General features: G+C 49.1%; 1 protein-coding gene across 1 annotated transcript; it reads left to right on the top strand.

The window, feature by feature from the left end:
* The first annotated feature begins 5247 nt into the window (after positions 1-5247).
* On the top strand, positions 5248-7337 carry HOXB4 (homeobox B4). Its single transcript, XM_034070159.1, is given in 4 exon segments — positions 5248-5266; positions 5269-5288; positions 5400-5820; positions 6610-7337. Coding segments are annotated over 4 exon segments (762 nt in total). The 5' UTR covers positions 5248-5262; the 3' UTR covers positions 6927-7337.
* Positions 7338-11932: the final 4595 nt, after the last annotated feature.

Here is an 11932-nt window from a genome sequence, read left to right as displayed (position 1 = left end):
ACAGTTTAATGAACTGATATAATAAATATTTCCCTTGGCATTTCAAAGTTATTTCTACACTGCCAGACTTTGAACCCTCCAAACTCTAAATATTATTTGCACTGGGACTGGGGAAGATCTCTTCAATAGCTGCTTAAGCAAACAGTCGTAGCAAGGCAAACTCTTCCCTTTTTGCCCTGCAAATTTGCTTTTTTTTCCCCCTTCGGCTTTTAAATATTTTCAGTGCCTAAATACTTATATCAAGGGTCATTTTTCTTGGAAAAGAAAGAGTGAATATTAGAGCCCTGGGAAAGGCATTCTGGAAAATCCATTTGCTTTCCCGATGCGGATATATTCATGGAGTAGGTGAAATTCAAGCGAACGTAAAGCGTTTTGTTTCGCGTGATAAGACTCGGCTTTAATTAATTGCCATGAATTTGCTTGGTATTTATAAAATATCACTATATGAGGGCTCCGGTTTGGTTGGAACTTGGGTGATCCATCTCTTCGCCCTTGTAATTACTGCACTTATCTCTCTAGAACAGTCATTTCTACTCCAGGTTTATAGAACAGGTAATGGATAATAAAGGCCATTTGTTTTCGGGATATTAAAACAAGCAGGTATAATTTCACGGCAATAAAGGAAAAAAAAACCCCAACCCAAACCACCTCCCAACTTTCCTTCTAATATTCACTCCTACATCAGAACGTTTAACTTTCCATTTAGAGACGCGCGTTCGTTTGAAGTGGGTTCATTTGGAGAGATGTGAAGAGGGAGGGAGACAGGGGAGGGGAGAGGGGGGAAATTAAAGGTACCATTTCCAAGGATATTTCTAATTTATCTCTCTTGCTCGGGACGGACTCGGCTTAACCCGGGAGTCTCCGAGTACCGGCCGGGCGCTGCAAACACAATTCAGGGCGCTTTTCCTTCTCTCGATATATATTTATAGTTGTTATTATTATTTTCTCTACCGGGCAATCAATTGAATGTGCTTTTTAATCCCGATTTACTCTCCAATGACCTCTTTATCGCCGTCTTGGAGCTGGCGGTGTTAACAGGGAGATAAAGGGTGAATCCCCGCAGGGATGCGATGCTCCCCCCTCGCTGCCTCACTGGTTTTAAGGGGGAAAATATGATTTTACAATACTGATATCCGAAATGAAAAGGACACCCAAGGCTGGGAAACCACGCAAGGCTTAAATCTGCTTTTCCCTGTTGGAAAGCAGGTGTGGGCCGATTCCTACCCAGCCCTTCAGCCTCCTTCCCTGCTGTTGTACATCTCGGATGGTCGTTATTAAATGTTTTGCCTTAAAGAAGATCCTTAGCCCTCCGTGTGCTGGGGATACACACACACACAGTTTCATACAAGAAAGTTTGCGCTTGGAAAAGGGTGGGAAAAGGCAAAAATAAAAGATCCCCTTCGTCTTTGCTGCTAAAGCCGAGAGCGAGATTTCAGAGGGAGGGGGGATATAATAGGGAGAAGGGGGGAATCATAAAAGCCCTACAAATGAAAGCGCGGAGCAGTGCGGAGGGCGCGCGGCGCGGGGTGAACCGCGGGTCAGCGCGGCTCTCGGCGGCCGCCGCGCTGCGGACACGCCTCGCTGTTTAACAAAGACTGACAAACTATGAGATTAATACCAAAACTTGCGGGTTTCCCACCCCAAAATGCTCAGAGGGCCTCCCGGCGCTGCCGGGAGCAGCTCCGCTCGCCTTAAAGGACAATAGTGGTTTATACTTGGGGGGAGAGCGGGGGAGGGGGCACCCACTAAAAAAAGGCAGAAGAAGAAGGAGAGAAATTAGTGTTCTTATCGAGAATTAATCTCATTGTAAAAGCAACACTGGGGAGAGAGGGCGGAAAAGCTGGGCTAGGGTGGGGAGGGGAAACGGGGTGGGGGGATGGGGGTGTTTAGGGGGTTCTATAGGATTCCGCCTGCAAAACCTTCCCAAGTTTTGGGGGAGCCCCCTCGGGGATTACTCCGAGGAAAAGACCCACGTTTTGCTAAGGTAGGTACCTCTGTCGGTGTTACACCTGGGCGGTGGGCCGGGCTGAGGGGGGGGGGCACTAAGCAGGGGGTACCCCCCCACACACCGAGTGTTGCCTCTTTTGGGGGGGACCACAGATGCGCTCAGCATCAAGAATGGGATAACAAACCGCCCTCCCTGCGTTGGCAGGTGCCTTTGGGAGGGTTTTGGAGGGGGTTGAGGACTCCCCTGGCCACCCGTTGGCGATGGACACAGGTCGGGGGATCCGGGGGACACCCCTTTCCTTCCTGCCTGAGGTTACTTTGACATGGAAAAGAGCCCGGGTGGAATTTGCTGTGGGAAATCCGCGACGTGGGGCGGTTTAATAGAGAAAGCTGTGAGAAAGGGGGCTGGGAGGGGGGCAGCGAGGGGCTGCCTTTAATTTGGGATCGGAGGCAGCGAGGGGGAGAGTTCTTGGAGGTGTTTGGGGGGAAGGTGGCTGGTAAACGCTAGGGGTGCTGGTTTGCTGGCACCGACCCCTGCGTGCCACAGGGAAGGAACGTTAAACCTTTCTCTTTCCATTTTTTTTTACCCTAAGAATGTGGGAGGGGGGTAAAAATAAGAAATAGGCCTTAGTTATGGCTATTGAAACTCCTCTCCTCGGTTAGGAGCCGGCTGCGAGGAAATCCAATAAAATAAATCAGAGAGAGGGTTGGAAAGGAGGAATAACATTTCAGTTAATAGTAATTAAAAAAAAATGAACTCTGATGGGATTGGTTCTGTGGAATTATTTCATGGCATCCAGCTACACCTTGTACAAGCGGATTTTATTTGGCTCCTTATTTTGATGGCAGGTTTTAAAGGGGAAGGTGAATTTTAGAGTGACCGTTGCTCCCCAATGTAGATCTGTGGAGGGGGGGAAATCTGCTCCATGTAAAAGGCGGCTTTGCTTCACTCGGCGACTTTGGTTGGGAATCTGGGGGCTTGTTCGGCGTGTAAAATGGTCTGGGGGTTGTCCCAGTTGCATTTGGGCTTATTGCTTAAAATACGCCGTCCTTTTTCGGTTTCTCTGCGAATTATACGTTTTATCAGGAAAAGCGACTATTCGCCTTAAAGTACCCGAAAAATCTCCGGGCATCGTATGTCCGGAAAAGCCCCGGGATATTCGTGCTCTTTTTATTAGGAAAAATGAGGAATTTGTGAAATATATTGAGGATGTTTTGCAGGAATTTTAATGGAGGGGAAACGCGGCTTTTCTCTCAGAGCCTCTTTGCTGTGGCATTTAAATGCAATTAATTCGGGACATACTTGATCAAAAAGGTTCTGCCTTTTGAAATACAAATAAAAAAAGAATAGGGGAAAAAGGGGGGGATGTTGTACTTTTAATCTCTTGGGCAACTGTAATTTTAAACGAAATCTCAACATGATGCTACCCTCATTAGTTCCGAATGAAGGTTCATTACCTAGACAGGATGAATATTTTATTGCTTTATATCCCTTTTTCGGAAATGAAACGCCTTTGATCTTTTTCTCGGGTTGTAAAAAGAATTGCCTGTCATAAAAAAAAAGCGCCTGTCGTCCCATCTGCCTTTACATTCTGTATTTCTTTTCATCTGTTTCTCGCTTATATCTGTATATATAATTTATCCTTACACGCACGTATAAACCCAAACCTTAGTTGACCTCCAAGAACGAAAAATGGATTAAATCTCTGCGCTGCGTATCTGAAACTCATCCCGCGGGTTTCGGGGTGGAGGGGACCGGGCAGTGGCGTTTTGCTTTTAAACGGCGATTATTTGGATTCGAAGCTCTTTACGCATCTCTCTATATATATATATTCAGGAGCGGTTTTTTTAGCAGAGCGGTTAATTGACGTGCAAGGGATGGAGGAGAGGGTAGGAAAGTTCCAGTTTTTCTCTCCTAGTATTGGCTATTCAGATGCTGTGTTGGTGCTTTAATTAATCGTCTTTCCTCTGAAGAGTGAAATCTTTGAACCGTCTTTACCTATAGATTAATTCCTGATCTCTCGAGTCCCAAAACTCTGCCCTCCCTCCCCAGAAGATAATTATGGCGGTAGGCGAAGATCTCTGACCAAGGAGGATGCATCTGTCTTCTATATGTACCCTGTAGATCCGAATTTGTGTAAAGGAAGTTGGGTCACAAATTCGTATCTAGGGGAATATGTAGTTGACACAAACACTACAGGTCACACACCCAGAAGGCACTAAAAACAAACCACCAACTCCCCCCCCAAAAAAGAGCCACCCACATCCCAGAACCTTAAATAAAAGCGTGAAAACAAGATCTTCACCAGAAAACCGTTTTCTGGCTGAAAAGAAATACTTTGGATTTGACCTTAGCTCAACTCCAGCGCTCCTGCGATAAACTTTATCATCACTTCGAGATAAAATCAGTGCTCTGAGGAGAGGTGGGAGAAAGAAGGGGGAGGAGGGGGCGTTATTGCTGCCATCTAAGAACTAGGAGCCCACTATTGCTTTAGGTTGTGTAATCTCAGCACTGACACCAACAAAACTAACATATATATATACACACACATATTACTGCTTGCGAGGAGCTTATTGCGCGTTTCGGGTTTAAACCCGGCTTTGTGGGGGTGGTGGCTTTTGAATGGCTGCTGGTTTGCTCTGGCTTTTAAAGCGTCTTTATTACCAGAAGGGCGAGCGGAAGATGCATTAGGACTTGGGCTAATTCGCTTTTGTAATTGTTCATCAAGTCCCTGATTCCCTGCTCGGAGGATGGGCTCCCTTTACCACCGGTGCGTGGGAAAACGGTCAATCTCAGAAATGTGATTTAGGACACCGGGCACCCCGAATTAGCTGATGAATTTCTTATCGATCCCCAACGAGCCCTATTCATCTCTGCCAGGCTAGTCCCTTCCCGCATCACCTTGGCGGGGGATGAGCTGCAGCCCCCGCCCGCGGGGACCTCTGTAGAGCGTGTACGGGGGCACCAGCAGCGAGCCCCGCACCCTGCAAAAATCATTTTTTACTTCTATTTTAATGAAATCTGGTTTTGCTTTGGGGGGGTTGGGGGGAATGCATTTATTTTTCCCACCCCTCCTCCTTCTCCCACACCCCCCCCGCCCCGAGCCAAGGACACACCCCCGGAGGGGTGGGGGCCAGTCCTTGCCCGCCGGGCGCTGCGGGGCTCGGGGCCGACAGGGCCGGGGTCGGGGCTGGGGGGGAGCGGGAGCCCCCGGTCGCCTCCCGGGGGTGCTCAGGGCCCCGGGAGAGCCCGGGCTGGGCAGGTTTCCTTATCCGGGGACCGCGGGGCCCCTCGCCATTGGCCCGCGCTGTCACATGGACTCAACTTTGTTCACTTGACAGTAAGTAGGAGGGTTCCGCGAAACAGGAAAACGAGTAAAGGGGGGGACGGGGATAAATTTTAGGAGAGATAGAGATATATATATTTTTTTTTCCGTGTGTGCAATTCTAAGAAATTAATGGCCATGAGCTCGTTTTTGATCAACTCCAACTATGTGGACCCCAAGTTCCCACCCTGTGAAGAGTATTCCCACAGCGATTACCTTCCCAGTCACTCGCCGGAATATTACGGCAGCCAGAGGCGAGAAGGCACTTTCCACCATGACGCGATGTACCCGCAGCGGTCAGCCTGCGAGGAGCAGCTCTACTCCTCCTGTCCCAGCGCCGGCCGCCCAGCAGCGCTGCCGTCCCCCCGGGGTCACGGCCGTCCTCCACCCGGCTTGCGGGGCCACCTCCCCGCGGCGGGCCCCCCCCGTCAGCCGGGCACCCCCAGCCCGCCGCCCTCCTGCAGCCAGGACCCCCGGAACCCGCCCGCCCCCCCCTGCAAGGAGCCGGTGGTCTACCCCTGGATGAAGAAAGTCCATGTAAGCACGGGTAAGTGAGCCGAAGCGCTTCGCTTTATACCGAGTAGCACCTCAAAGTCTTGTAGAAATCCTATTGCACCAGTTGTAAAATAACCATTCGCGGAGATTTACGATCGCCTGTTTGCAGAGCGGTATAATTACATCCTCCATAAATTTTTATTGCTCTGCTTGGCCATGTGCCTTTGAAGTCTCTGTTACCATCCTCCTCCAATTTCTTGCAGGCTACTTTTTTTTATGGCTGTTGAATCTTCATAAGTTAAGTTTTATGTTTTCGTAATTTGTATTTAAGTGGCGGGTTGAGTAAACTTTTACTATCCCTCCCCCTTTTTTTTTCTTTTTTTCTTACTTTTTTTGTGTGTGTGATATTTAATAACAAGGAGTGTCTGCGTTTGCCTGCTTGCATGTGTGCAGGGGGAACCTTCAAGATTTGGGGATAATACAGTGATGCTCAAGTAGAGGTGTGTGTATATATATATACGTGTGTGTATATACACACGTAGAGGGCACGGAAAATGTGTCTAGGGGACCTTATAAAAACGTTTAGACAGGAATACACGTCAAGCAGCGAGGCTGGAGGTGGAGATTTGCAGATAGGTTCTGGGTGTATTTTTAGCAGGTTTGTGGTGTGGTTTTTTTGAGTGTATCCCCCCACCAAAAGAATGTGCGATGCTTTTTTTGGGGGGAAAGGACCCGTTAAAGGAACAGCTCGGTAATTCTTCTGCTCTTTGTTTTGTTTTTTTTTTCTTTTTCTTTTTTTTTTCTTCTTCTCCTTTTTCTTTTTCCTCCTTTGTTTGTTCAGTAAACCCTAATTACTCAGGAGGGGAACCGAAACGCTCCCGTACAGCCTACACCAGGCAGCAAGTCCTGGAGCTGGAGAAGGAATTTCACTATAACCGTTATCTCACCCGGAGGCGCAGGGTCGAGATCGCCCATTCCCTCTGCCTCTCCGAGCGCCAGATCAAAATCTGGTTCCAGAACAGGAGGATGAAATGGAAAAAAGATCACAAGTTACCAAATACCAAGATCAGGTCTAATTCTTCCAGCTCCTCTGCCAGCCTGCAGATCCCACAAGGAGGATCTCAAAACCGATCCCATGGACCAGCCACCAGCCTATAACTATTCCTTGGATGCATGGATGGATGGATGGATGGATGAATAGATGGATGGATGGATGGAGTGTGCGTGTTTGTGAGTTTGTGTGTGTGTAGGGAACACATGGTACTTTGTTTTTAATGCTCCGAGAAGCGAGGGAAGGAGGGGTGCTCTTTATTTATAGGGGAAACAGGGAGACCCAGCTGCAACAAAGCAGAGCTGGGCTGCTGTGCCTCTTCCATTAAGAGGAGGCTGTAGATAGTAGTTTTCAGATTTGGCTAAGATGGATCCTTGTTTCATCTTTAATCACGCCAAGCTCTGCCCCATTTGTCATGTTTACTCTCCCGTACAAAGGATGGACCTTATGTCTGCTATTACCTCGACAACCAGCGCTCACTTTAATAAATGAGGCTCAGTTTCTTCAAGACGAACTGGATTTTCTCCCCCCTCCACCTACCCCCCACCCCCCCCCCTTTTTTTTCCCCTCTTCTTTTTCTTTTCTCGCCTGCCAGCCACGAACGGGAAGTTTCTATCCCGCCATCCCAAAGACTCGGCGATTCTAACACTGCCCTGCCATGGAGGGGGGAAAACGCAACAAACACAACCCAGATCCACGGGGGTGCGAGAGGGGGGGGGGCTCCAGGACACTGCGCTGGTCCTGAGTGGAAGTGGGGGAATACCCTGAAGGGGTGGGGGAAAAAGGGAAAATTAGGTCAAATGGGTGGTGGACAAAGAAGGCAGGAGGATGGGGAGTGCTGCAGACACCCCCACTCCCACCCCCTCGCTATTTTATTTCCAGGATGTTAATAGTGACTCTGGGAAGGGGAGGTGGGGTAGTTTAGGAACAGGGTGATGAACTGTGGCACCTGGATTCACCCCCACAGCCTAGGGTGAGGAGGGGGGAACCCCCCTTTCCTGCTGTGGAGCCCAGTTTTGTACTGAAAATGTGAATTCGGGATGGAGGGGTGAGGGTTTGTCCCTCCGGGGTAAGCCAGAGCTTTGGTGAGCCCCCCCCCCCCCGATACCCTTCCTCCCCTCCCTTTGTCCTTCTTGCTGTCTAGGATTACCTGTAATGAGCAGAGAAAAGAAACAACAGCAGCAACAAAAAATCGCAATTGGAAATAAATCTGTTCATTGTGAACCTGCCCCTGCGTGGTTTTTATTGTGGGGAGGGGGGTGCTGACTTTTTATTCTGGTGAGGATCAAAAAAATACCTATTTTCAAGAAATGAATTAAAGAGCACGTTTCATTTTTACAGGCATTTCTGGTGTCAGTGGCACAGCCTCAAGTCCCTAATGAAAACAAAAGATGTTTGACTAGGGTATATCAGCCTTAAGTACTGCTAAGCCGTACATATTATGATTTATTTGTTCTAAGCATATATTAATATGCTCTTCCCAAACTGGGCTCAGCCAAAACAGAGGGAGTCATTAGCGCTTTGCTTTGCTGTGAGGAATGGATGGAGCGATGGATTTCTCTAGAGAGACTTCTCGGGTTTAAAAAAAGACCACCAAATCTCCTTCTCCGAGGTAGTTAATGCATTAATGAGTCTAATTTTTGCACAGATGTTTCTCGGTGTTTGCAGGTTTTCTGTGTGTTTTGATATTACAAAGGAGCTGGCTCCTGCGATAGCTCAGAGCCTGACAAGCAAATAGATAATCAAGAAGACAAATGGCTCCTTTTGTGAGCCGCAGCTCTTGTATTAATTTTCATTTTCTTCCTCATAGAAAGTATCGAAAATACGGTTCAGGACGAAATAACATTCCAGTCCTAAGTTCCAAATATATAAAAACTGGACTATTGTGCTCAGGGGGGTCTGTCAGGGGTGGAATCCTCGGCACCAGCTGAAGAAAGGATCATTTTCTTATACTCTCCTCTCAAGGCGAAAAATGACTTTTGCTTATTTGTTCAATGCTCATGGAATTCTCCCGGACCCCCCATCAGGACCGAAATATTCTCCCCTCATTTCTTGCCAAACAAAGGCAAGGCTTGACATATTTCCAAGCCAGGGTGTGTGGATGGGTTATTCCTTGAGTTGTAGTAAGTCACCGCACGGCCACCACGCAAATAAAGTGTGTCCCCCCCCCAAGTGTCCCTGCCCCCAGCTCGAACAAAGGCCGCTCGATTTTTCTTCCTATTGACATTTTCATACTTTAAAATAATATTAATGTAGTCACATGGCACAGCTGTGATGTAGGAGAAATGGATTTATGGCTGTATTTTTGGTTAACTATGGCGGGTTTAGCAGCAGCAACTACAAACCTTTCAAGTTTCTTTCTATTTCAACCCTTTTTTTTCCCAGGGAGGGTGGCAAGGGCTGTATTTTATTGCAGTGCCTGAGGTTGGGGTGTTGTGGTGGTGTTGTTGCATTTTATTTCCCTGTTTCTCTCTTTGATGTGCGGGGGTTGTAAAGAGGGTGTTATTTTCGAGATAGTGCTTCTAAGAATGGCAAAAAATCGTTCTATTTTTAAAAAGAAAAAGGCATATGCTTCCAGGAATGTGGGGTCTATAGAAGCAAATCAAAGCTGGAAAGTATGAATAGAATAGAAGGGGGAGAAAAGAAGAGTTCTATAGGACCTAAAAGTTCACAGCCATTAGAAGCAGACAGAAGCTAAGAAAAATGCGAGAATTATACAGAAAATCATTAATCACTTCTTTTCTTTAAATACTTATCCTTTTCCCATTGTTATTCAACAGCAAATCTCCGCAGACCGTCTGTTGGGAAAAAAGCACCCGGAGTTCTACAAGAATCTTCAGGGGAAATAATCTTATTAATAATAAAATCTGGATCGTAAAGGTGAAAGCTTTATTTTTGGGGGAGAAAAACAAAAGCAAAAGAGCCCCCTCTCAAAGGGATCCCCTTCCCCCAGACCTCTCACTTTGGAAGAAACCACCCAAACCATGAGGGCCGTCTCTGGGGCGTTGGAAAAAGGATGTGGGAGCGAACCAGGTAACAGAGCTGCTCTCTTGGCATGCGTTTCGGGTCTGTTTGTTGCCTCTTCCAGCAGAAAGCTGGAGAAGCACGAGGAAAAAAGGGGGAAAAAAAGAGCTAAAAAGGAAAAAGGGCAGAAAGAAAAACAATACGTGAAGGCTTGTGCGGGTTTTTCCTTCTGCTTTCTCGTTTTGTTTTGGCCGGTGTAAGTGAGGCAAGGGGCAGAGAGAGCTTTCAGGCGGGTTATTCGTGGTGAGGGGGGTGTGTGTGCTTCTCTTCGATTAGGGGCTGTTGCGTGTGCAGGATCGGCTTCGCTGCGGGATCTCTGGAAAGGCTCTAGGGGGGAGTACTAGGGGGGAGCCCTCTCTCGTTCCGGTCTTTTCATCCCTTTTCCATCTTTTTCCCTTTTCCAAATATCGTTTTTCATGATCAACATCTCCCGCCGGTCACGGACCCGTGTGGGGAGTGTTTGAGGGGTTTCGGGGTGCGGGGATCCCCTGGTTCGGGTGTCCCGGGGGGTCTGGGTGCCCCAGAGTGTGGGGTTCCTGGGCATGACTTTGTTCCTGTACTGCCGGTGTCCCGTGGATGCTGGCTCCTGCCCCGTCCCGGGGATGGTGTGGGAATACTGTAGTGAAGGAGAGGGCTGAAAATTGGGGAGACAAACTCCAGCGCTGGCAAGCCCCGATCGGGGAAAGAGAGTTCACGCAGAGGACACGTTTTCTAGGCGATTAGCTGTGTATTATAGCCAGGGAGTGACCTCGCAAACCCCTTGACCTCCCCGAGGCTGGACATTGTGCTCAGCCCGCAGCGCAGCAAAACTTTGCGTGTGCGAGGTCCCGCCGGCCTGGCCCTCACCGCGGCCTCGGGCCGTGGAAGCCGGGAACCAGCCCCGGGAGGCAGGGGCGAGAGGGGGGGGGGGATACGGAGAGAGAAAGGAATGAAGAAGGGTCTTAGAAGTGGGGTTATTTCTGCTTTCTCACGGTTTAATGGTTCTGCTGCCCAGCCTGGGCCCGACAGACGCTTTCCCCTCTGATTTCACTTCAAAGCCCTCTGTCTTGGCGTGTTGCTTCGGTGTGAGAAAAGAGAGGGAAGGCGCGGAGCTTCCGCACCGTGTTGGCTTTGCGAGCCGAGCCCTGTTTTACCCCCCAAATTCGGGGGGAAGCAACCCCAACCCCGCGGTGCAGGAGCGCAGCCCCCGCCCGTCCCCGCGTCTCATCTCGCTTCTTATTTTCAGAAATTCCTTTGTCTGAGAGCCCCCCCCCCCGCTTTCCCCCCGCACCTCCTCCCACTTCGCTCCTGCCCACGGCGCTCTCAAAAGCCTCTCTGTGCCCAGCTGCCTGCGCGGAGCAGCGCGGAGCGGTGCGGAGCTGTGAGGGGGGATCCCACCCGCCCGGGGGGGACACTCGGGGGCCTCTCGCCCCGTCCCCTCGCCCCCCGAGAGCTGGGACCCCCGTTTTCTGCCCCCAGCAGAGGTTCGGCCAGAGCTGAACCCCTTTGTTACCCCTTAGTCGCAAAATTGGACAAAAAAGGGTGAGAAAATGCTGTAACTCAACTCACTGAGTAGTTACTGGAGAGGAAGGGTATAGAGGATGTAGAAATAAATATATATGTGTATATCTGTCTATATACACAAGGATATGGGGGGGTCTGTTCGTATATAGGTGGTGGTGGGTGATCGTGCACCCCCTCTATAGCTCTGGGTCGCTTTAAAAGCTCGGCAAGCGGGTTGGGAGTTTCTCAGCCCCGGTGACAGATTTATGATCCGCAATAAGAACGGCGTGTTTAAATCCGTAAATCAATCTCGCTTTCTCACTATATAAACGTTCATTTTATCTTTAGAAAGAAAACGGCTTTGATCACAGCACCTCGGAGGGTGAAGCCGCTGTTTATGGCCGCGTTTCCGACCCTTTGAACTGGGGGCTTGAAAAAAATAAAAGAAACCCCCGAAACGGGTGCTTCTTTTGCATGAAACAAACCCAAAAATGTCAGCGGAGGTGGAGAGGGGGGTATCTGCCCCGTTTGCTGCCTGGGATGACTGTGATCCTTCCCCCCCCCCCCCCCTTTTTTAGTGTATTTGCTCGGCTCCATTCACAGGGAC

This window comes from Melopsittacus undulatus, chromosome 17 (assembly GCF_012275295.1).
Source record: "Melopsittacus undulatus isolate bMelUnd1 chromosome 17, bMelUnd1.mat.Z, whole genome shotgun sequence".
In the NCBI taxonomy this organism is placed as follows: domain Eukaryota; kingdom Metazoa; phylum Chordata; class Aves; order Psittaciformes; family Psittaculidae; genus Melopsittacus; species Melopsittacus undulatus.
This window is presented reverse-complemented; position numbering and strand designations above follow the sequence as displayed.